General features: G+C 47.5%; 1 protein-coding gene across 7 annotated transcripts in view; it reads right to left on the bottom strand.

The window, feature by feature from the left end:
• The window catches only part of sema6bb (sema domain, transmembrane domain (TM), and cytoplasmic domain, (semaphorin) 6Bb), a 179,138-nt gene that overhangs the window by 66,666 nt on the left and 85,548 nt on the right, over positions 1–26,924 (bottom strand). For all 7 annotated transcript variants that reach the window (XM_077004332.1, XM_077004333.1, XM_077004327.1 and 4 more), the window contains 5 exons: positions 20,289–20,412; positions 16,799–16,913; positions 6,563–6,623; positions 6,363–6,425; positions 932–1,030 (listed from right to left, as the gene is read on the bottom strand). In XM_077004332.1, coding sequence (XP_076860447.1) covers positions 932–1,030; positions 6,363–6,425; positions 6,563–6,623; positions 16,799–16,913; positions 20,289–20,394 — 444 coding nt within the window. In that variant the 5' untranslated portion in view covers positions 20,395–20,412. The remainder of the gene's footprint in view (positions 1–931; positions 1,031–6,362; positions 6,426–6,562; positions 6,624–16,798; positions 16,914–20,288; positions 20,413–26,924) is intronic.

The raw sequence follows: 26,924 nt of genomic DNA, 5'->3' as shown, positions 1-26,924 counted from the left end.
CAGACAGACAAAGCTCAGGCCGACACAGGAAATATGAGGAGATGGATGCTGACGTTGCATCTGGGCAATTTAACATATTCAGAGCTCATGGGTGAAATAAAGGACTGTGTGGTGCCAGGAGCCACCGTTTATCCCGAATGCCTTTCCAGCCGGTCTGTCAGCGCTGCAGGTAAGTTACAGCACTTCCTGCTTCCTGCTGAGCTGTTGTATACTTCTCTTGTCCTGAGGGACTGATTATGTCATGACTCGTTTTCAAGATCACTTCCTTCTACACGTCTTGCCGAAATAGCATGCCTGTGATTGGCTACCTTGCTTATCAGCTGAATTCCTGTTCCAGCAACAGTAGGCAGTCCTCCGCCACGTTAAGTGGAGAACGGCACCAGACTCTCCCCAGAGAGTCTGTCAAAACGCCAGACTGCGTTTGGGTTGAGTGTAACGGAAAAGGAGTATCCAGTTTTGGCGTCTTGACAAGGTGGTAACCCTTGTCTTAACATATGATTATATATAGATTGATGCAACAATGGCAAAATTATCCATTAAAAGTCAAAACCACTTTTACTACCAGAGTAAAGTGTGCAGAAACCCAAGGGTTCTGATTAGTGTAAGACGAATAACTCTGTAATGAGTGTATGAGTGCGTGTGAGTGTGCATGTGTGTGTGTATGTGTGTGTGTGTGTGTGTGTGTGTGTGTGTGTGTGTGTGTGTGTGTGTGTGTGTGTGTGTGTTTGGGTGTGTGTATGCGTATGTACTCTGTGTTTGGGTGTGTGTATGTGTGTGTACTTTGTGTTTGGGTGTGTGCATGTGTGTGTACTTTGTGTTTGGGTGTGTGCATGTGTGGGTACTTTGTGTTTGGGTGTGTGCATGTGTGGGTACTTTGTGTTTGGGTGTGTGTATGAGTGTGAACTTGTGTCAGATCTATACACACACTCACTGTATAGTTGGCACACAGGGGGTTGAAGGCGTTGGTACCACAGATGAAGAGTCCACCTCCGCGGTTCAGCAGGACCTTGATGTAGTTACGACATTCGTCCTGCAAACCACGACATGACACTCTCAGAACAAAGGAAAGCAACCAAAACACACACGCGTAACGACTGTGAAACCAGCAGAGCTCAAGCAGGCTTAGGATGACATCACAGTTACCGTAAATGCCCCCCCCCCCCCCCCCCCCCCCCCCACATCCAGGAATCACTTGCATCTGTATAAACAATGAAGTTGGCAAAAAAGTATCAGTGTGTTGAGATAAGTCATACACGCAGATGTGAGGACCGACTGAGGACACGTTAAGCAGAGACACCTGGGGAGGGAGGACAGAAAGCATCTGATAGTGCTTCCTTACGTGTGTGTGTGTGTGTGTGTGTGTGTGTGTGTGTGTGTGTGTGTGTGTGTGTGTGTGTGTGTGCGTGTGTGTGCATGTGTGTGTGCGCGTGTGTGTGTTGTGTGGTGGTACTGATCACATGTGCGTGTGTGTTTATTATCTAGATGTATAGTGTAAGTGTGATGTACTGATCACACACTGCACACACTCACACACTTAACTCTCTCACACACTGTACTTACACAGAAGGTTCAGCTGAGCATTCATATTGGAATCTATGTGTGTGTGCAAGCCTGTTTACCTTCAGCGTCATTCTGTGTGAGTGTGAGATGCTGTGTGAGGAACCGTATCAGCTCTGGTGTGTTAAACACTTTGGAAGTTGTTGAAATGAGGAATGGTGAACGCTACACTACAAGCACTACAACATCCAGACGGACACACACACACACACACACACACACACACTACAACATCCAGACGGACACACACACACACACACACACACACATACTACAACACACACACACACACACACACACACACACACACACACACACACACACTACAACATCCAGACGGACTTTTCTCTGTGACTCAGAATGACAGACGAAAACTATATAACTGAAAAAGCTTAAAGCTGTAAAAACCCAGGAGTCTGTAGAACCCACTGTCTGTAGCCTGTCCACTCAGACCTGGACATGATTCTAAACACACACACACACACACACACACACACACACACACACATACGCACACACGCATACACACACACACACACACACACACACACACACACACACACACACACACACACACACACACACACACACACACACACACACACACACACTGTTCTGCACCATGTCCGCTTCACTGCATCCTTTTCTGTCTTCCTCTACAGCTGCAGCCTCTTTCCAACTCTCTCTCTCCCTCTGTCTCTTTTCCTCCCTCTCTGTCTGTCTCTCGATCTCTCTCCCTCTCTCTCTCTTTCCCTCTCTCTCTCCCTCTCTCTGTCTCTCTCATCATCCCTTCCTTTCAGGGGCGGACTGGCATACATTGCTCCCGGGGATTTCCCCGGTGGGCCGATGGGTTAGTGGGCCGGTGGGCTGATGGGTTAGTGGGCCGGTGGGCCGCCGGGCCGCTGGCCGCCGGTGGTTTAACTCGGCCCGTGGAGGAGCCACTGCCGCGCACTGCGGCCCCGACCCGTAGTCACGCTGCTGTTTAACGGTGTTATTACCTCCCCCGCTATATATATATATACACACAGTATATATACACACACACACATACAGCTATATATATATATATATATATATATATATATATATATATATATATATATATATATATATATATATATATATATATATATATATATATATATAGTGGGCCAGTCTGTCAGGAACTCCCGGGCCACTTTTTCTCCCCAGTCCGCCCCTGCTTCCTTTCCTTATGTTTCCTATTTCCACTCTCCTTCCTTTATTTTCCATCTACCCTGCATCTCATCATCACTCCATTTTATTTCTTTCCTGTTGTCTTTCTTTTTACTTTTTCTCTTTCATTCTCTTTTTCTCCCTCCCTTTCTCATGGTCTCCATCTTTTCATTCTTCTCTGACTCCCCATCTGTCTGCACTAATCCTGCACGTCTCCCAGACAAAGCGTCACCTGTACTATGTGTGTGTGTGTGTGTGTGTGTGTGTGGGTGTGGGTGTGTGTGTGTGTATGTGCGTGTGTGTGTGTGTGTTTGTGTATGTGCACGCGCGTGTGTGTGTATGTGCGTGTGTGTGTGTGTGTGTGTGAGTATGTGCGCGCTCGTGTGTGTGTGCGTGCATGTGTGTGTGTATGTATGTGTGAGTATGTGCGTGTGTGTGTGTATGTGTGTGTTTGTGTGTGTGTGTGTGTGTATGTGTGCGCGCGTGTGTGTGTATGTGGGGGGGTGTACACAGACTGTGGCACCTTAACTATCACAGTCACCTCACACTATTTGTGTTAAACCACTGAATTATTTATGTTTAAACCCAGATGAATTACCTTCCAGTCTGTGTGTGTGTGTGTGTGTGTGTGTGTGTGTGTGTGTGTGTGTGTGTGTGTGTGTGTGTGTGTGTGTGTGTGTGTGTGTGTGTGTGTGTGTGTTTTTTCCAGGGCTAATCTAAACCTAACCCTGTTCAGAGTTATTTGGTCTCCAGATCCATTCTGATATCCTAATATCAAATAAAAAACCCTAACCCCCTAACTCTAAACCCTAACCCTAACCATAAAAGCTAACTCTAACCCTAAACCCTAATCCCTAAACCCTAACCCCTAAACCCTATCTCACTACTGCAGGCCATCACAGTACAGCAAACAGCTTCTGTTTCAACAGCCTCCCAGAAACCTCTAAACTCTACTGTGTGGACACTTGATGTGTCCTATGATTGGCACTATGCCAACTAATAGCAAACCACCATGTGTGTGTGTGAGGCTATAGGAATGGTGTGTGTGTGTGTGTGTGTGTGTGTGTGTGTGTGTATGTGTGTGTGTGTGTACAGAGACAGTGTGAGTACAGAAGAAAAGGACAGAGAGGAGTAGAGGAGTAGAGGAGTAGAGGAGTAGAGGAGTGAGAGGTAGAGGAGTAGAGGAGTAGAGGAGTGAGGAGTAGAGGAGTGAGGCGTGAGGAGTAGAGGAGTGAGAAGTAGAGGATTGAGGAGTAGAGGAGTGAGGAGTAGAGGAGTTGAGGAGTAGAGGAGTGAGGAGTAGAGGAGTGAGGAGTAGAGGAGTAGAGGAGTAGAGGAGTGAGGAGTAAAGGAGTAGATGATTGAGGAGTAGAGGATTGAGGAGTAGAGGAGTGAGGAGTAGAGGAGTAGAGGAGTAGAGGAGTGAGGAGTAAAGGAGTAGATGATTGAGGAGTAGAGGATTGAGGAGTAGAGGATTGAGGAGTAGAGGAGTGAGGAGTAGAGGAGTGAGGAGTAGAGGAGTACAGGATTGAGGAGTAGAGGAGTAGAGGAGTAGAGGAGTGAGGAGTAAAGGAGTAGAGGAGTGAGGAGTAGAGGAGTGAGGAGTAGAGGATTGAGGAGGTGAGGAGTAGAGGAGTAGAGGAGTAGAGGAGTGAGGAGTAGAGGAGTAGAGGAGTAGAGGAGTGAGGAGTAGAGGAGTGAGGAGTAAAGGAGTAGAGGAGTGAGGAGTAGAGGATTGAGGAGTAGAGGAGTGAGGAGTAGAGGAGTAGAGGAGTAGAGGTTTGAGGAGTAGAGGAGTAGAGGAGTGAGGAGTAGAGGAGTAGAGGTTTGAGGAGTAGAGGAGTAGAGGAGTGAGGAGTAGAGGAGTGAGGAGTAGAGGAGTGAGGAGTAGAGGAGTAGAGGTTTGAGGAGTAGAGGAGTAGAGGAGTAGAGGAGTGAGGAGTAGAGGATTGAGGAGGTGAGGAGTAGAGGAGTAGAGGAGTAGAGGATTGAGGAGGTGAGGAGTAGAGGAGTAGAGGAGTAGAGGTTTGAGGAGTAGAGGAGTGAGGAGTAGAGGAGTAGAGGATTGAGGAGGTGAGGAGTAGAGGAGTAGAGGAGTAGAGGTTTGAGGAGTAGAGGTTTGAGGAGTAGAGGAGTAGAGGAGTAGAGGATTGAGGAGGTGAGGAGTAGAGGAGTAGAGGTTTGAGGAGTAGAGGTTTGAGGAGTAGAGGAGTAGAGGAGTGAGGAGTAGAGGAGTAGAGGAGTGAGGATAACAAATGTCCTCCCAGTTATGGCTCGCAGTGCCTCCCTGGGCAGCCATGCAGAAACATTTAATTACTGAAGGCCAATTACACTGCTGCGAATGTGGCAGTAGTGACTAAACAGAGACAGCGCGCTAAACAATGCACAAGATAGTACGTGTGTTTCTGAGTGTGTGTCTGAGTGTGTGTGTCTGAGTGTGTGTGTGTGTGTGTGTGTGTGTGTGTGTGTGTGTGTGTGTGTGTGTGTGTGTGTGTGTGTGCGTGTGTGTGTGAGTTTGTGTATATGAGTGTATGTGTGTGAGTGCATGCGAATATGTGTGTATGGATGTATTCATGTCCACCACAGACTGTGTGAGAGATTCAGGACTGTGGTGAGATGGGACACACATACACACACACACACACACACGCACACACACACACACACACACACACACACACACACACACACACACACACACACACACACACACACACACATCCTGGTGTTTCAATTTGTTGGTACAACAAATACTTTCGTGGTTTTATGGCCACAGTCAGGGATACAGCATTAAAATAAATCAAACACAGGAGGGAATTGATCACTGGAGTCACACTGTTGATTGGTAATAGACTTTATATTTATTCTTATGTCTCCCATTTAGTCTCTCATTCTCAATCTCCCTCTCCTCCTCACTCTCTTTCTCTCACTCTCTCTCTTTCTCAATCTCCCCCTCACTTCTCCTTCTGTCTCTCTAGCTCAGTATCTCTCTCTCTCTCTCTCTCTCTCTCTCTCTCTCTCTCTCTCTCTCCTGACTGGCTCAGTTCTGTTACCCATCTCTGTTCCTCAGGGGTGAACAGGTGGGGCTATATCTCAGCTTCTGCCCCCTGTACTTGTCTGGATTCTCTCTCATACTCCCCTGTGTTCTTTTGTCTCACATCTATCTCACATTTATCTCATGTCATTCTCACTCGGGCTCACCCAGCTCGGGTGTCATATGTGGCTCTAGGCATTAAAATAAACCTCTATTTTCTCTTTCATATCCTGAAGGGGATGAACTAAGTCACCCTTCACACACACACACACACACACACACACACACACACACACACACACACACACACACACACACACACACACACACACACACACACACTCAGCAGAAACCCCACACTGGCATTCAGGCAGATGAGCCACTCTTCCAGAGGTAGAATCATAAAAGAGTCCCATGAAGGAGTGAGAGAGATAGCCAAAGCTGGTGAGGGAATGGTGCGTGGGTGTGTGTGTGTGCGTGCGTGCGAGTGTGTGTGTGTGTGTGCATGCGTGCGTGTGTATGTGTGTGTGTATATGTATATATGTGTGTGTGTGTATATGTGTGTGTGTTCTCTTACCTCATGCTTGCCTTTCATCCTGCATATCCTGATGTCATTTCTGTTGGACTCCCATGTTCTCTTCTGTAGACACAGAGCAGAGGAGTTACTCATCCTTTCATCCCTCATCCCTCCATCCAACAGCAACACCTCTCCAGCAGTTTCCCTCCAAAGCCAGCAACATCAGAGCTCTTAAATTTCTGAGCTCTTAAATGTCTCACCTTACTGTAGAACATCTCATCTCCCAATACGTTGTCCAACTCCACTCGGAAAAGGTCATCTCTGACATGTGTACACAAACACACACACACACACACACACACACACACACACACACACACACACACACACACACACACACACACACACACACACACACACACACACACACACACACACACACACAAAACCCACACACACAAAAATACACATACATACAAACAGAAAGTAACTTAGTGATAACATATCCCCATATTAGAAATCCAGCATGGACTGGGAGGTTAACTCCACCAATACCAGAACAGAAATGTGCAAACCAATGCCTGCTCATATTTAGTCAAAGTTACACTGATACCCAAAGACCATGTAAACTCCACTAGGAGCATCTGAGATACTTCTTATCAAATCAAATATAGATCTTCATCTGAGGATTCTACCCACGGCAGTCTGACACAAGCGCAAAAGAAACACCTTCCCCAGAGTTCACATTTTTACTCCAAAGGACTGCAAACACTCACCCCAAACACTCACCGCAAGCACTCACCCCAAACACTCAACACACTCACCCCAAACACTCACCACACTCACCTCAAACACTCACTGCAAGCACTCACCACACTTGCCCCAAACACTCACCACACTCACCCCAAACACTCACCACACTCACCTCAAACACTCACCACTCTCACCCCAAACACTCAACCCACTCACCCCAAACACTCACCACACTCACCGCAAACACTCAACCCACTCACCCCAAACGCTCACCACACTCACCGCAAGCACTCACCACACTCACCCCAAACGCTCACCGCACTCACCTCAAACACTCACCACACTCACCCCAAACACTCACCACACTCACCCCAAACACTGACCACACTCACCGCAAACACTCACCACACTCACCGCAAACACTCACCACACTCACCCCAAACACTCAACCCACTCACCCCAAACGCTCAACCCACTCACCCCAAACACTCACCGCAAGCACTCCCCTCAAACACTCCCCACACTCACCCCAAACACTCAACACACTCACCACACTCACCTCATACACTCACCACTCTCACCCCAAACGCTCAACCCACTCACCGCAAGCACTGACCACATTCACCGCAAACACTCACCACACTCACCCCAAACACTCAACCCACTCACCCCAAACACTCACCACACTCACCACACTCACCCCAAACGCTCACCGCACTCACCTCAAACATTCACCACACTCACCATGCTCACCACACTCACCGCAAATACTCACCACACTCACCCCAAACGCTCACCGCACTCACCTCAAACACTCACCACACTCACCACGCTCACCACACTCACCGCAAACACTCACCACACTCACCGCAAACACTCACCACACTCACCCCAAACACTCAACCCACTCACCCCAAACGCTCACCACACTCACCGCAAACGCTCACCACACTCACCCCAAACACTAAACCCACTCCCCCCAATGCTCACCACTCACCGCAAACACTCGCCACACTCACCGCAAACACTCGCCACACTCACCCCAAACACTCACCACACTCACCTCAAACACTCACCACACTCACCCCAAACGCTCACCACACTCCCCTCAAACGCTCACCACACTCACCTCAAACACTCATCACACTCACCCCAAACACTCACCACACTCACCCCAAACACTCACCACACTCACCCCAAACGCTCACCACACTCACCCCAAACTTTCAACCCACTCACCCCAAACACTCACCACAAACACTCATCACACTCACCCCAAACACTCACCACACTCACCCCAAACACTCAACCCACTCACCCCAAACACTCATCATACTCACCCCAAAGGTCTGTATTCTGATACCAGTACCAATATGATACTGTAAATCTTCTTATGTACATAACAAGAGAATCTCTGAGTTCTAGTAGCATCTGCATTTGTCATAATGTCTCAGTACCAAGACGTGTGTCCTAAGGAGTGTGTCCAATGAGTGTGTCCTGAGGAGTGTATCCTGTGAAGTGCACCCATGGATTAGAGGATTTACAACACTAATATTTATCACCTTGTCAGAATCAGACACACATTCACTCTTGCAAACGAGTAAACACACAGCATCATGAAAGAATGTTTCATCATGTTTAAAGAAAGAATGTATTCTCAAAAGGAACCGTTAGGATAAAATCCTAATCTGAAGAGCTGACACTGCGGTATTGATTCATCCTTCACTGCAGTCCAACAGCGTCCTGAGCTCACCAACGCTGTGCACACTACACAACGTTCTCAAACATGTGAAACTCTCAGCGATGAATCTTGTCAGGTTCTGTAGTGTCAGACCTGTCATCGTCTGTCCTTCCTTCGTCTCCTCACAGCGCGTGAACGCTTCTCACGCAGCATTTGATCTGCCCCTCTCAGTTCTGTCCACTGCCGTGCACACTGACCCGTTCAGGTGGGTTTTCAGACAGCTTTGTATCCCTGAGGACATTGTAATAGGTGTACTCCGCCCACATGGCAGGTAAGGGCTGCGTTCTTCAAACACAGGTGTGACCATTAGCTTTATGTCAGGGTGTCATCCTCAGTCAAATGGACAATGTGAGAGGGCTATTCAAACAATGGGAAATTCCTGAGGACTCTCCTGTCAGCAGCTCTCGCGCGGCTCAGTTCCCTCCCGTGGGCCACCTATGAAGTGCACCTCTGGCTGTCAGCCTCCTGGGTCTCCATAGACTGCCATAATGATGACACACCATCAGACCAGGAGTGGTTGTCCACCAGGGACAGAGAGCTCTAGGAACCTTGGGTACATCATCCTGTTTAAAATCCCGAGAAAGGACATGACCAGCTGACCCGTCTACTAGCTGTCAGTTCTCCCTTTCATCTCATTTAGTTCATTTCTTTTCTCAAGCCTGTGCTTTTAGGTCCATTGAATGAAGCCCCACCCTCTCCTGTGAAGGTGAACGCCCCCTCTGGAGGAGACTGACAGGTCCTCTGGAGTACGCCATAGACTGCTGGTCTCTAATATCTCGTTGAGTGGGAGGGGCCCAGAAGAACACAGCTGTGCGCCTGCCTCCATTGTCATGGATTGTTGGACGATCTCATCTCATTGGATGTTGCGACGTACTCGTCTGATTGGTCGAGGTCCCAGACTCCCCCGGGGACTCATTATTTGAATCATGCATGTTTTAGTTTCAGGCATGTCGGCCTCAGCAGTTAAGAGATGTGAATAAAGAGGCTTGGTTGAGTAAGAGAGGAGATGAACCACTCTTACCTGCCTCTCAAACTCATAATTAGTTATTTTGAGTGTTATTTTGCTTTAAACTAAGTTCAGTTATGCATAAAAACCATGAACACTCCTGATTTGGTTAACCTGTGTGAATGAAAGGCCACAGGTGAAACTGGCTTTTGAAAGTCTGAATCAGATCAAAGCAGTTAATTAATTTTTGCGTGACGGGTTCAAAGGTTTAATTGTGTTTTAATGCACTAGATTACTCCAGCTCTCTTTAAAGAATGAACCGTTCTTGCTAATCTCAACACGATTCCTGCTTCTCCAGCCCTTTGTGTTTCCTCCCCTTGTGGGAAACCACTGCAGACTCACCCATCACAGCTCCGTCTTGACAAAATAGACGGTTCTCATGTGTATTTGTGTCAAAGAAGGGTATTTGTGTCAAAGAGGGGTATTTGTGAAGTCTTTGCGACCTCCTCAGTTGAAAGATGTGTGTGAACCTGTATGTGGTGCATGGGCCTTGTGTTATGTGCTCACCAACATCAACAACACAGGAGTGATGTATTTGGGCTAGTGTGAACACTCTCTGACTCTCTCACTCTTGGGCAGGGCTGCTGTGGTTATGATGATTTGTTATGATGTCCCTAAAGAGTAGTTACAACAAAAAAGCCTTGTTGTTTCAGCAGATATCTTCCCACAGCAACGCGGCGAGCGTGTCGGGCCATTAACCGGAATCAAAACACCACCTCACAACTCCCGTACACACATGCTCCGAATTAACACAGCCAGCCTAGAGAATCCAGGTCGTGGTAGTTACCAAGCAGCCCAGGCAGACTCCGCAGAGACCACGCTAACGAGGAGCCAATCCTCCGGCTTTGTTTACAGAAACCGGCGGAGACGCAGAGTAAACAACTGGGCTTAGAGTCGTAAACAAACTAATGCATATCCAGGGGCAAAGTGGAGCAATTCTCAACATTTATTTCAAACAATTTGTGTGATTAAAATAATAGCCAATATCACATCATAAGCCATTAATGCTAAGAAAATGTCTGAGCATACGCTGTTATGAAATAATCTACATAAATGATCAAAAACAAGTCTGTGGGACAGTGAGGTGTGTGCTGGTCTGGTTTGATGGGGTTTACCCTCATACCATTTGCAGATGCTGTGCTGAAGTTCTTCTTTGTTTTGTCTTGGCTGCGGTGTGAGAATGCGAGAGTGAGATCATTCCTCACGCACTCACAGACACGCCCCAACCCACAAATGCCCCACGCCCCCCAACAACCCCACCCCTACCCCCAGGGACATCGCTGAGCCTCAACACCACCACTCCTCCAAACACCCCCCCCCCCCCCTCCAAACACCAACAAACCTCCAAACACCATTCTTGTGTAAACCATGTGTTGTGCAGTTGTGATTGTGGGCCACTCACTCGCCAACGCCTCTGGTAAGTTCTGTGCTTTAAACTCATGTGTAGAGCAAACAACAACTCCCACAACAGCCACTTGGCAAAGGAGCCCCTCTGTATCGAGAGTGTTCTCCCCCTCCCACACCCTAGAATTTAGGATTTTGGATATCGTAACGTTAGCTGGAGCTGCCCTCTTCCAATAGTGTGTGAGTGTGTATGTGTGTGTGTGTGTGTGTGTGTGTGTGTGTGTGTGTGTGTGTGTGTGTGTGTGTCAGGGCAGACCATTCACTACGGCCGAGTTATTCAGTCACGCTGCGCATTTTCAGACGAGTGTCCTGCTGGCCCTGGTGTGAGCGCTGAGGTGAGATTAGTGCTTCACCACTGCCCCTTCATTACTCACTCAAGGCTTCAGCAACACACACACGTGTGAGTTCAGGTCACTTCTGTTGTGCTCTGTGTGCCGGCGGTAGATTATCAAATAAAAATGCGAGCAGGGCGTCCAGTGAACACGACCGCAGACCAAAGCTTCTGGGTCTCAGAGGTACAAAAGGAAAACAGGCCGCCGTCCCTAAAGAACCCTCGACCCCGTGACCCCATGACCCCACGACCCCAGTCTGTCTGTTCCCCTGTCTTCACCTCTCATTTCTGTCGCTGTATTTTCCAACATCACAACAAACACACACTGAATATCACCAACACAAACACACACACTAAATATCACCAACACAAACACACACACTAAATATCACCAACACAAACACACACACTAAATATCACCAACACAAACACACACACTAATATATCACCAACACAAACACACACACTAAATATCACCAACACAAACACACACACTAAATATCACCAACACAAACACACACACTAATATATCACCAACACAAATACACACACTAAATATCACCAACACAAACACACACACTAATATATCACCAACACAAACACACACACTAAATATCACCAACACAAACACACACACTAAATATCACCAACACAAACACACACACTAAATATCACCAACACAAACACACACACTAATATATCACCAACACAAACACACACACTAAATATCACCAACACAAACACACACACTAAATATCACCAACACAAACACACACACTAATATATCACCAACACAAATACACACACTAAATATCACCAACACAAACACACACACTAATATATCACCAACACAAACACACACACTAATATATCACCAACACAAACACACACACTAAATATCACCAACACAAACACACACACTAATATATCACCAACACAAACACACACACTAAATATCACCAACACAAACACACACACTAAATATCACCAACACAAACACACACACTAATATATCACCAACACAAACACACACACTAAATATCACCAACACAAACACACACACTAAATATCACCAACACAAACACACACACTAATATATCACCAAATCGTCTTTTTCTTTTTCCTTTTGTCTCATGCTAGCACATTGTTTTTCTCTCTATATCTCTCCCTCCCTCCCTCACACATTCTCTGTCTCTTTCTCCTAATCCCTCCCTTTCTCTCTATCACTCTCTCCCTATCTCTCCCTCTCTCTCTCTCCCTATCCCTCCCTCTTTCTCTCTCTCCCTCCCTCTCTCTCACTCACTTTCTCCCTCTCCCTCTCTCATCCTGGGTTATTTGAGTCACATGCTGTGCACCCAGAGTCTGTCTCCAGGTTGTTGCTTGTCTCCAGACTCTTGTTTGCAGTGTAATCTGTCCTCACCCGCTGTTTCCCTTCACCCCTGCAGCACTCTGCCTCCGTCTGGGTGCCCCCTGTGGGTGGGGGTAGGTGGGGGTGGGTGGGGGTGATTTACAGGCTCACGCGGGGAGTCCTGCCTAAGGCCTAGGACAGGCCAAAGTGGTGACACATCAAAGAGCCTGAGAACATCGTCTTCCACAGGGTTCGTCACTGAAAGTGGGTCCCTCTGGTCCCTGGCTAACATGAAGGTGGTGTGTGTGTGTGTGTGTGTGTGTGTGTGTGTGTGTGTGTGTGTGTGTGTGTGTGTGTGTGTGTGTGTGTGTGTGTGTGTGTGTGTCTCGTGTGCACGTGTCTCTACTATCACTCAAGGCCTGCCTTCCCATTAATCTGACTGTCCACACATACACTCAGAAACACAAAGGTGTAATATTGCCTTCTTGGTCACTTTGTGTTGAACAGGCTGGGCTACATAACTACTCACACAGAAACAGAGATCAGAACTCAGCATTCACATTCCAAAACGCATCACCTCATTCCAAAACGCATCACCCCATTCCAAAACGCATCACCCCATTCCAAAACACATCACTTCCATTCCAAAAGGCATCACTCTCATTCCAAATCAGCAGAAATGTGTGCCAGACAGTAAGTCTGAAAGCTACCTTATTCCACCATAGCTACAATGCTCGATTCTCCTGAGATAGTCTGACCTCTGGTGACTTGTTGATGACCTCTAGGTGACAAGTCTGAGAACAATGTGTTAAATTTTACTCCTGAGCTGTACTGAAATATCTGACCTCCCAGGGTCAAACTCCCTGACATGTAATTCAGAGGGAACAAGATTAATGTCGCCATCCTGGAGTTGTGAGGAGCCAATAACTAATGGAAGAAGGGAAAAAAGATTTTATGTCATTTCATTTATCAGAAGAATGAAATTTTTAACCTTGTTTGGTTTGCAGTGGGATTATGTATTTCATGAAATAATCTTCAGATGACATAGTCTAATAGGAGCCTCCTGTTTGTATTCTCCTATTTCCTCTCCTCCTCTCCCTTCCCCTCTCCTCCTCTCTTCACCTCTTCTTCTTCACTTCTCCTCAGGGTTGTTCTTCTTTCTGTAACCATTTCCATCCTCTCCTCCCCTTCCTGCTCCGCTCCACCCGTACAGAGGGAGGGTGTGTGTGGGGCTCCACCCGTACAGAGGGAGGGTGTGTGTGGGGCTCCACCCGTACAGAGGGAGGGTGTGTGTGGGGCTCCACCCGTACAGAGGGAGGGTGTGTGTGGGGCTCCACCCGTACAGATGGAGGGTGTGTGTGGGGCTCCACCCGTACAGATGGAGGGTGTACGTGGGGCTCCACCCGTACAGATGGAGGGTGTACGTGGGGCTCCACCCGTACAGAGGGAGGGTGTGTGTAGGAGAGGTGGAAGAGCTCTCCAGGTCTGGCACTAGCGGTAGAGTGTCTCCAGTAAGAGGATGAAGAGGAATCCTTTTCATAACACTTCTCCCAGTGTGCGCGTGTGTGTGTGTGTGTTTGTGTGTGTGTGTGTGTGTGTGTGTGTGTGTGTGTGTGTGTGTGTGTGTGTGTGTGTGTGTGTGTGTGTGTGTGTGAATACATGTTTGTCTAGTTCTCAGCCAGCCTAGAGACCTGTGCAGCCTTCAGCTTTTGTCTACACCCGCTCTTTCTATCTTTCCCTCTCTGTCTTTATTTCTCTCACTTTCTCTCTGTAGTTCACAGGATTCTTACATCTCTTACATCTTTTCTTTTCTCTGTCAGCCCGTGTCTCTTTACCAAAATCTCTCCCTGTCCAATATATTGAAAACTGTGTAGTTCAGAGAAGTTCCCTCTTTCCCTCTATGTCTGCCACTCTCTCTCCCTCTCTTTCTCTCCCTCCCTCTCTCTCCCCCCCTTCTCTCTCTCCCTCCCTCTCTCACCCCCTTCTCTCTCTCTCTCTCTCTCTCTTTCTCTCTCCCCTGCAGTCCTGCTCCTTCAGCCTCATCTGAAAACAAAACCAACAACTTTTGTCATCTCACAGCCCCCCCCCCCCCCCCACACACACACACACACACACACACACACACACGTTCCCTCCACTAGCGTCTGCTCAGGGGCGGCCTGGAGTCACAGTGTCCTGCAGCACCGTGTCAGCCCCTCACACCCTGCTGCTCCTCTACGGTGGCGCTGGATCAGAACACGGCTGTCACACACTCACACTGCTCTGCTGGCCGCACTGTTTCTGTCCGCGTGAAGCGTCTGGAGACGGGTGGTGTGGGTGTGGTTGTCACCCTGAGGCGTGTTGGGAGAAGCAGGACCAGGGTGGAGTTATTTGGTGGAGTATGACTGGGGTCCTGGGTTACTCAGAGACTGCTACGATGGTCTTTATTAGCGACACACTTCCCAGCAGATCAGCGCCTCTCCCTGTAACCGCCACCATATGTTTGTGTGTTTGTGTGTGTGTGACCCCTCTGCTCCTAAGCACTGGCCTTCTGAGCAGTAAAACTGCAAATATTGATTACAACAGCCCTTAGGAAAAATATTGCTTATTTTTGTTAAAGCACTGAAGTTGGGGGTTATTTATTTTAGCCGGTCTATTCTCAGCCATGCTCCTGTGGGAGGCAACATTAAGGTCACAGACGCTGTTGACACCATGACCCCTCCTTGGACCCCATGTTGACCCCTCCTCTGACTGCCCCCCCTCCCCTGTGTGTGGCACGCCTGTAACGTCTGTACAAGCACAAACAGACACGGTGGGTTTTACAGTGATCATTACTGAGAAGCGTTAAGTCTCATGAATCCTCAGGACATCCTGGTCCCGCTGGCCCCCCTGTGTTACCCCGTGATTGCCACACAGCTGTCCCACACATTTCCTATTTTTTTGCTTTTTTGCATTGAATATTTTACATTCAGGACTGCCTGCACAGACCCAGACTGAAAATTACATTACACTGAAATAAGCTCAGCAGGAATATTCAGCGAATGAAAGGAATTTATTCACCACAGCGTACACTCACCCAGTCTGCCCAAGATCAACCCCCTCCCGCCCCATCACGCCCCTACCTACCCCCACCTGCCCCATCACGCCCCTACCTACCCCCTCCCGCCCCATCACGCGCCTACCTAGCCCCACCTGCCCCATCACGCCCCTACCTACCCCCTCCCGCCCCATCACGCGCCTACCTAGCCCCACCTGCCCCATCACGCCCCTACCTACCCCCACCTGCCCTATTACGCGCCTACCTACCCCCACCTGCCCCATCACGCCCCTACCTACCCCCACCTGCCCCATTAGGCCCCGACCTACCCCCACCTGCCTCATCACGCCCCTACCTACCCCATCACGCACCTACCTACCCCCACCTGCCCCATCACGCCCCTACCTACCCCCACCTTCTCCACTGCAGGAGAATAATGAATGTGACCTGCTTTTACGTTCTAGGGTGAAGATAGTGCTCACGTCATCACGTGAGTGGAAAGAGCATTCATATATTACATATACAATAATAATAATAATAATAATAATAATAATAATAATAATTATTATTATTATTATTATTATTATTATTATTATTATTATTATTATTATTCATGCTCACATTACGGTGTAATATTCTGCTTCTACACTCAAAGCCTGCCTACTTGTTCATGCTGTTTAATAGCGTCTATCATCCCGGGCCAAGCCGGCACTCATTAACCACCAAACCTCCTCATTTACATTCTGGCTCCGCCCACACCTGACGTGAGTCGTTAAGAGCACAGCAGTACTGACAGCTGGAGTGAAGGGGAAACCATGGCAACCATGGCATGTCTGGAGGTCCCGTGGAATGTTCTACCTGAGAAACGTGGACCTGTGTGGACTGTGGCTGCTGTACCTGGTCCCGATGTAGAGAGTACGGTTGACCTGTAAGACTCTCTGAATGAGTAACGGCTCCTGTCTTTGAGAGGAGTGGTGTGGTCGCCCGAGAAACACTGGATATTTCCTCACCACTGCAGAGAGAGAGAGAGAGAGAGAGAGAGAGAGAGAGAGAGAGGAAGCACAGCATATCTGAATCACAGCCTACAGTCACCAACAGACCCCCTCAGAAAAACATCACTTTCAAAATAGAATTCTCTACACCCAAAACCACATCTCAAACAGATGGACACCACCCAAAAGGAAGACATTAATAATTGCATCAATGAAATACATTCTATTAATCAACTTGAATATTATAAACTAATAAACAGAGAATGCATTTCCCAAAGAAAATCCCAAATAGAGATACACCTAAACCTTGTATAGACTTAGTGCACATAATCTGGTGGGGCATCAGCTGAAGTTCTTTAAGTCCAGAGAAGAGAGCACACACACGCACGCACGCACGCACACACACACACACACACACACACACACATACACGCAGGCAGCGTAGCTCAGGAGGTCCAGAGAACATGGAGTAACATTTTTAATTTTTTATTTGTTGTTAGGGTGTTCGGATTCCAAAATACAGCTCAGCAACCATCGTTGAAAAAAGCGCAGTGGCCTGTTGCTGTAGGCCAGCCGTCCCACTCACTCACTGTTCATCTTATACAAACTACAGGCAGAACTTTTACTTTCTAACATTTATAGATGGAGTTGGCCAAGCATGCTGAACTATAGTGAGATTTTCACTGAATGGTGACCTCGAAACACACACAATGGGCACAATGTCTGCCTCACATGTAGTCAGCATCTGTAGTTACCTGCCTAAGATAAGATGAATATAGTGTCATTTTACTAATAATGCCAGAACTCCTACAGCCAGCCAGGAGGCTCTATATTCAGTATGATCCACCTCTCTAGTGGAAATCATACATTTTATTGGTCAGATTTCCTGTTATTTTATTAATGGATGTACATTATTGGACCCTTCACAATCCCCCAGAAGGGGTGTGTAGCCCCTATATCCACAATAATGAGCAGTGTGGATCAGTACCACTCAGATAGAAATACACCCTGTAGTCAGTGTGGATCAGTACCACTTAGACAGAAATACACCCTGTAGTCAGTGTGGATCAGTACCACTCAGATAGAAATATACCCTGTAGTCAGTGTGGATTAGTACCACTCTCAGACAGAAATGGTAACCACGAGTATGTTTATATGGATAGGCTAATGTTGATTTGACTTTATTTATGGGTTGATAATATTTTTCGTTCATGTTAACGTTTCTCTGAAGGGAAGGGCAGTCTGCCCACTGCTCTAGACTCTAGGACAGGGCTATTCAACTGGCGGCCCGCAGGCCAGAACCGGCCCTTTAATGAATTTGTACCGGCCCGCGGCCCATCTCCCCATAAATAATAATAAATATTTGATAAACCGCCGTAAAAATAAATAACATTTTACGACACTGTGTGGCGCTTTACGGCACGTTGTGTCTCTGTGCGGCACGTTTCCATGGTTTCCAAAACAGACTCACTTGAGAAGCATGGCGCTGTCAAAGAAGAGACGTAAGATTGATACCGAAAACAGACAATATAATAATGACTGGACAGATAAATATGCACACATACCCTGAAGGCAATCCTATGTGCCTGCTCTGTTACGAGTGTTACGAGCGGTGAAAAAGGAGTACAACGTGCGGAGGCACTTCACTACTACCCCCTCTCATTTGGACAATGAATATCCACCGAGTTCTGGTGCTTGTCAAACAAAAATACAATCACTTATTACAAACTACAAGCAATGTTTTGCACTGAGACTGTTACTTGTTACTGTGATGCAATGGAACTTGAAGTTAGTCGTTAGTTATTTTAATTTTTCTTTTTGCACTTTAAGCCAAAAGTAGGCTTTTTTTTTCGCTAAAAACAGATGTTACTGTTGTGACTGGTGTTGAAGATGATCTCCTGATTAATAAAATGGAGAAAAATTTAATGTTGTAGTGTTTGCTTCAATTTTACATCCACTATGACAGTATTGGTATAGGTCTGAAAATTGTCTGGCCCACAGGTCAGAGCTCTCTGCCAAATCTGGCCTGCAGAAAAATATAGTTGAATAGCCCTGCTCTAGGATCTTACCGCAATGCTGTTCTCATCGAAAAGGTTCTGATTTTAATGAAACATCTCAGTCGTTTCTTTATTGTACTAATTTGTGGTGCTGTGACAAAATTGCACCACAAATGTGGTCATGTGATCTGAGCAAGAGAGAGACAGAGAGTGGGGTGAGAGAGAGTGAGGTGAGAGAGGGTGAGGTGAGAGACGGTGAGGTGAAAGAGAGTGGGGTGAGAGAAGGTGGGTGAGAGAGGGTGAGGCGAGAGAGTGAGGTGAGAGAAAGTGAGGTGAGAGAAGCTGGGGAGAGAGAGGGTGAGGCGAGAGAAAGTGAGGTGAGAGCTAGTGGGGTGAGAGAGGGTGGGGTAAGAGAGGGTGAAGTGAGAGAGGGGATGGTGTGAGAGAGGGTGGGGTAAGAGAGGGTGAAGTGAGAGAGGGGATGGTGTGAGAGAGGGTGGGGTGAGAGAGGGTGAAGTGAGAGAGGGGATGGTGTGAGAGAGGGTGGGGTGAGAGAGGGTGAAGTGAGAGAGGGGATGGTGTGAGAGAGGGTGGGGTGAGAGAGGGTGAAGTGAGAGAGGGGATGGTGTGAGAGAGGGTGGGGTGAGAGAGGGTGAAGTGAGAGAGGGGATGGTGTGAAAGAGGGTGGGGTGAGAGAGGGTGAAGTGAGAGGGGATGGTGTGAGAGAGGGTGGGGTGAGAGAGGGTGGGGTAAATTATGTGTAAGGGAAAGAGGAGATGCTTGTATATCAGTAAGATTGCTCAGTGAGGCCATATATTAGAGCACTCTCATTCTCCCCCTCTCTCTCTCTGTCTCTCTCTGTCTCTCTCTCTCTCTCTCTCTCTCTCTCTCTCTCTCTCTCTCTCTCTCTCTCTCTCTCTCTCTCTGTGTCTCTGTCTCTGTCTCTGTCTCTACCCTAACTCACTGGTCTAGCCCCTGTCATTCTCATGTTCTCCTGATTCAGCTTGGTAACTCAGGATAATCAATATTATGGATTATAGATCAAATACTTGCAAGTCTTGCATTGGAATCAGATCAGAGCTGATGTGAGTGTCACACAGACGCCCCCCACATTTACTCAGATCATCTGATGAAAAGCCAACTCATTTGGTTTATTCTAATTAATACATTTATGTAAATTAGCCCAAATGCCAAATAAACAACAACATAAAACACTTAATCCAGAAAATCTGAGAAATTATCTGAAAAAACACAAACAGACATTCTAAATCCAGTTATGGTTGAGTTACTCAGTTCAGAGGCTCTAATGAATCAAGACACCCGATCTCCAAAAGTTATTTTGGTGGAGCAGGCTAGGTGGATGGTGTACAGAGCCGGGAGAGGTGGAGGTTCACTCACCTTCAGTGGGGATGGAGTTCAGGGGTCCTAGCTCCTCTGGAAAAATGGCACATGCCCAACAGACCAGCCAGAACAGTCCAAAGAAGGGTCCGACCAGGGTTGTCATGGCAGCAGGAGCCTGATGCTGCAATAGGAAGTAGAAGAAAGTTGGGACAGGAAGAAAGCAGTGAAGATGGAGACTGTACCGTTTCCTCATATACAGTCAACTGTGAGGATGAGTTTGTTATTCAGACTGAGTCTGTATAATGCTCCCTCTCTCTGCTGCTTCTCTCTCTCTCGTCTCTCTCTCTCTCTCTCTCTCTCTCTCTCTCTCTCCCCCTCTCATACATCAGCACTGAGATTAAGATCGGTGGTTAAGGCAGCCACCATCACTACATGCCCTAGCGGCAGTAACAGGCTGCTCTGTGTGACCTCGGAGAGCCACGATAGCTTTATAACACGCTATACTGAACGGGTGGAATACTAGTGCAGAGCATTATATACAGAGAGAGAGACAGGGAGAGAGAGACAGGGTGTCAGAGAAATACGCAGTGTGCATTTATCTACGGATTGCAAAGGGGACTGAGAGAGAACATGTGGACCAGGACAGTGTATGTATGCAAGTGTGTGTGTGTGTGTGTGTGTGTGTGTGTGTGTGTGTGTGTGTGTGTGTGTGTGTGTGTGTGTGTGTGCGAGTGTGCGCTTGCATGCAGATGAAAGTTTGGCCGTGCAAACTGAATTCCCTAAATCAAATCTCCTGCAGGTTTTCTGTTTTCTCAGTACTGGTGTCATTACCGAAAACAACAACCAGGACACAGCGTTGATGAAAACAGAAAATGACGCGCAATTTACGGGTGAACGCTGTGCAGTCAACTCAGAACATCACACCTGGAGTTCAGAAACAAAGTCGCGTTCAAAGCTGCTGTCAGAACCAGAGATTCAGACAAATAAACGAGGTATGTGGGCCAAAGCAGAGTCGTTAAACTCGGTGAAAGATCCCAGCGTTACCAAATTCATGCTGTAATAACAGAGACATCAGTGTGAGCGCTATGACATACCTAAATAACGAGACAAAAAACATTTCCAAAGATGTTCCTGTAAAGATGTTCCTGTAAAGATGTTCCTGTGAAGATCTAGCCCATGATCAACCCTACTCATTAATGCTCTTTTCCTTTCAACATTGCTTAACGCTGTTTTATCATTCACAAACTTGTGTGATCTCTGCTGTGGAAATGAGCCTCTCAGACATAGGTCATCGTTTGAATGTGACAGCAGACATTTCTTTATTCAAACAGCAACAAGACCAAAGTCTTTGGTGATTTTCCTACGGTTGAGAGGTGACAGCATTACGCACAGCTAAAGAGGCCCAGCTTCTGGGTCAGAAGTGTGACCTGTAGAGTGTGAGCACACACACACACACACACGCACACAAATACATCCTTTGTAGGGACGCTTCTATAGTGGACCAACTCACACCGTTTTATCAGGATATAGGATCTTTCCAGAACATTTCTAAAATTCCGTCCATTTATGTCTGAACAAGGAGGCCTCACACGTACTAATAGCTCACCCACAGCAGTAAATTACACCATAATAATAGGCTTACATTAAAAGAAAGAAAGGAAGAAAGAAAGAAAGAAAGAAAGAAAGAAAGAAAGAAAGAAAGAAAGAAAGGTCACTAATAGGTTTGAGGACAGACATCATGGCGTTAAAAACAGACTCAAGTTGTCTGCCACTTCCACAGATTCCTTTGTGTTGCTGTTATTAATTATTTAGGATTAAATGTCAGTCCTCACACATTCAATTAGCATAATTAGGGGTGGAGGGCTGTAGGGTTCCCCACACTCCACGAATATTCAACGAAGGGGCCCAGACGATCACATGCAGCTGCCCTGTATTGTCACACACAGGCGGGTTGCCATCTCGACAAATTTAGAGCCAATTATCAGCAAGCTTCTTCCAGTTCCACGCGGTTAGCGAGGAGAGGGTCTCTTAACGCTAGACCTTCTCACCTCAGCCTCTGGATCAATATCCTTACAGGCAGTAATTCTCTAAATCAAGTCATTAGGACATCAGTGGCCAGCGTCCAGTATGTCCTAAGGACCACTGAGAGACTCCTGCTGATAACTGAAGACAACAAATCGCTAATCTAGTCAATAAGAGACTCGGGCCTTCACAAAGGCTTAATAAAGACGCATCCATCACCAGTGGACTGCAGGCCGAGCCGAGAGCGTGCAGCAGGAACCTCCAGTGAAGAGGAGCGGAGGTGAAGCCGTCCCAGGGGTGAGGGATCTCCCGGGGGCTGAGAGCCAGCCCCAGCCTGCTGGAGACGCTGCGCTAATCATGCTAGTTATGCTAATCATGCTAATATCATGTGCTTTGCAAGGATAGCGGTAAAATTCAAATGCCGTGTGCCTGAATGGAGGAGCTCCCTGGGCCCCCAGCCATCCGACGGAGAAATATGCTGATGACATGCATTCCGAGGAGAACAGGGGAAAAAAGGGATTTCATTAGCAAAGCCCTTGAGACAAGAACACTATAAATCATTGAGGATATGAAAGCAAACTGAGTTTATGCACGTTCGCAGATAGAAAAAAACACTGTGGTAATAGAACTGGGGAAAGGGCATGAATAGGGGAACTGTTCTACAATGAAGGCAGGTTTCCTTCATAAATGAATACACTGATAAACACAGAACTGGGTAGAAGTAACTCTTGTGAAGCTTAAATGACTGTTTGAGCTGGCGACAGGCCACTGAGGCGTCATAATCGGAGTGCTGGGTTCACTGCCGTCCCAGCCTATAGCGGTCAGGGGGCCGTGACCAGAGCACTGCTGGACACAGGCTGGTAACTGAGGGGCGTGGGACAGTGAGAGGCAGCTCAGCCTCTAAACCTCGTAAGAATGTAGCGATGAGCGACAGAGACAAATCTGCCGTGCCCCGGTCAGCCCCGCAGATCACAGCAGGCGTCTCGTCTTACCAGGAGCAGAAAGCTAGCGCCGCGTCGGTGCCGTGAACTCTGCGCGGCTCCTGATGGAATAGGCCAACCCTGAGCCGTGACCCCACGCTTCTGCGCTTGTCTTAAAAGCTCTAGAGAATCTCCAGCCTTAAACACGTTCCTTCTCCAGCAGATCAGTGTTATGGCGAGACGAGACCCAGCTGGTCAGCGTCAGCCGCGTGTTCCCCACAGTCATTAGTGCATCGCTTCGAAACAGAGAGAGAGTTGTGAGTATCACTTTCTATGGCGCAAATTCACAGATAGGCATTTTAGTGGCGACGGCGACGTGCTATAATCTAACGCTGCGCAGGGAGCACTGGATGCATTGATTGATTTACTGGCCCTGTGGGAATGAGGGAGCTGTAATGACCTGCAGGGACAGGCGGAGTGAGAGATGTACAGGAGGACGAAGATCTCAGCAGGATAAGATGTGCAGGACAAAGACGCTCCCATTAACGAGGGAAAACCAAAGAGAGAGCATAATAAACAAGGACAAGAGGGACGGGAAAGAGACAGAGAGAGAGAGAGAGAGACGGGGATAGAGAGGGAGACTGAAAGAGTGAGAAAGAGCGAGGGTGAGGAAACAAAGAAAACAGAGAAATAGGGAGTGGGAAATAAATGAGAGGAAATGAGAGGAATATAGAAAAAGAGAGAAACAGAGATGAAGGGTTTGGGTGGGTTTGCATGGCGTAACGTTAACTGCAGAATGAGAAGCCGGAGAACGCATGGAATGTTTTCCTGGCAGTGTGCAGTGAGGGAGAGAGCGAGAATTAGAGAAAAAGAGGGAGAGAGAGAGATGGAAAGCAAGACGGAGAGATGGCTACTTCCACCCCCGACCTCCAGCCAAATGGACTCCAGTGAACCGAGACGCTTGACCTCTAACCCTGCCACTGCCAAAGCTGCAGGCTGCCAGTGAGAACTACACCCAGCCCCCAACCACAAGAACTACACCCAGCCCCAACCACAAGAACTACACCCGGCCCCCAACCACAAGAACTACACCCGGCCCCCAACCACAAGAACTACACCCGGCCCCCACCCGCGAGTATTACACCCAACCACCACTTTCCATCAGGGCTGCTTCTACTGCCTCTTCTGTTCACTCCATCTCTCACTCTCTCTGCTTCTTTCTCTCCTTCTCTCTCTCTCTACCTCTCTCCCCCTTTCTCCCTCTCTCCCCTTCTCTCTCTCTACCTCTCCCCACTCCCTCTCTCTCTCCCCTTCTCTTTCTCTCCCTCTCTCCCCTCTCTCTCCCTTTCTCTCTCTCTTTCTCTCCCCTTTTCTCTCTTCCCCCCTCTCTCCTTCTCTCCCTCCCTCCCTCTCCCCTCCCTCTCTCTCACTCTCTCTCTCCTTCTCTCTCTCCCTCTCTCTCCTTCTCTCCCTCCCTCCCTCTCCCTCTCTCCCTCCCTCTCACCCTGTCTCCCTCTCTCCCCTTCTCCCTCCCTCTCTCTCTCCCCTTCTCCCTCCCCCTCTCCCCCCATCCCCCATCCCTCTCTCCCTCTCTCCTTTCTTTCTACTAGTTCTCCATCTGTCAGGTTAGGTCAGTATTTGTTGTGGTTGGTGGCCATCACAGCTGTTTGACACAAGCTAACAAGGTGAGAATCACAAATACATTTGGAACGTCAGTAATTAAAACTGTGTTTAGACATGGTGTTAGACTATATAGAAACAGAAATAGGTTATTTAAAAAATGTAAATACAAATTATGTATTTTATGTAAATTGCCATATTAATCAACAGCATTAACCAATAAAAAAGAGGATGAGGGGGACTTTTATGATAGCATTATCTATAGCGTTAGGGTGCGTTTGTCCCGGAATACACTGAATAATAAGTCTGGTGACACAGCCCTGACATGGTCTCACATCCTCACATAGACCTGACATGGTCTCACATCCTCACATAGACCTGACATGGTCTCACATCCTCACACATTTGATGTTACTGATATGGACACTCCTGCACTGTGAACACAGACTGAAGCTCCAGTCTTGTTTGGTCTACCACACGTGATGGATGTGACATGTGAGTTCCCTGCCTAATGAGCAAACAAACAACTTTACAGACGCATGTGAACTCACCTCAGCATTGTTAAACACAGTGAACAGTGTCCGTCACGTGTGTGTGTGTGTGTGTGTGTGTGTGTGTGTGTGTGTGTGTGTGTGTGTGTGTGTGTGTGTGTGTGTGTGTGTGTGTGTGTGTGTGTGTTTGTGTGTGTCACACACCAACGACAAGCTAGAGTAGAAGCAGAAACACTGCAACTGTTTCTCCTGAATGTGGATCTGACATGGGGCTCTGGGGATGAGGCAAGACCCTCACACACTCCGTTCAGGCCAGTGTTGACAACACTTCTGGAACGTAGGAGGTGTGTGTTAATCAAGCGTGTCTGGCGGAGTCTCGGCGCCTGTTTGCCGATGCGACTGTCACACACGTGTAGAGCGAGAGAACAAGGAATACATCTTCTCCACCTACATCAGCAGCAGGACTCACCCGCTGCAGCCACAACCACACAGGCCAAGGGCTTATGAAATCGTGTGTGTGTGTGTGTGTGTGTGTGTGTGTGTGTGTGTGTGTGTGTGTGTGTGTGTGTGTGTGTGTGTGTGTGTGTGTGTGTGTTGGAGCAGTGGTGTGGGTTGATGCTTTCAAGGTTAGCAGTTCCCCAGTTCTTTTAGGAGGAGGGTTGAGAGAGACAAGGAGAGAGACAGAGAAAAGAGATAGAGTAGGAGAAAGAGAGAAGGGGGAGTAGGAGAGACAGAGTTGGAGAGAGGGAAAGTGAGAAAGACAATTAATTAGGGAAAAGAGAAGGAACAAAGATATATCAAGTGTGGAGAGAGGAAACAAAAGAAATGTGTGTGCATGTGTGTGTGTGTGTGTGTGTGTGTGTGTGTGTGTGTGTGTGTGTGTGTGTGTGTGTGTGTGTGTGCGCGTGTGTGCGTGTGTGTGTGTGTGTACATTTATTTCTCTCCATAGAAACACGAGACATTAACATCCAAATTATGTCCTGATTAAATCTCAAGTCTCCCCTCGGTCTCCTTCTGTCTCTGTCTCATTTTGCAAAAGGTTCATTCATTTGAATCAAATGTTGTTCCACACTTGCACATGCAAGCAGAAAACCATGTACAATACAACACACCAGAGGGAGAGAGTAAGACAGGGAGAGGGTAAGACAGGGAGAGAGTAAGACAGGGGTTAACCCTCTGCCTGACTAACTCTGCCTGTCTAACTTTGCTCTGTCTGTTTAACTATGTCTGTCTAACTCTGGCCCTTCTGTTTAACATTCCCTCTCTACCTCATTCTATTCGTCCATCCTTCTCTCTCTCTCTCTCCCTCTTTTCCTCTCTCTCTCTCTCTCTCTCATAAATATAGTCCATAGGCAACAAAGTTTCATGTTGTTTCTTTTTTTGCTTTTCATTTGGATTTTAGTTTGCCTCATTGTCACTATGACAGTTCGTTATGAACAATATCAGATGAGAGTGAGAATCTGTGTGAGAGAGACAGACAGTGTGCATGTGTGAGAGAGAGAGTGTGTGTGAGAGACAGACAGTGTGCATGTGTGTGAGAGAGAGAGTGTGTGTGAGAGAGACAGTGTGCATGTGTGAGAGAGAGAGTGTGTGTGTGAGACAGACAGTGTGCATGTGTGTGTGAGAGAGAGAGTGTGTGT

Source organism: Brachyhypopomus gauderio, chromosome 4 (assembly GCF_052324685.1).
Source record: "Brachyhypopomus gauderio isolate BG-103 chromosome 4, BGAUD_0.2, whole genome shotgun sequence".
Classification (NCBI taxonomy): domain Eukaryota; kingdom Metazoa; phylum Chordata; class Actinopteri; order Gymnotiformes; family Hypopomidae; genus Brachyhypopomus; species Brachyhypopomus gauderio.
Note: the sequence above shows the minus strand (reverse complement) of the source record. Positions and strands in the feature narration are given on the sequence as shown.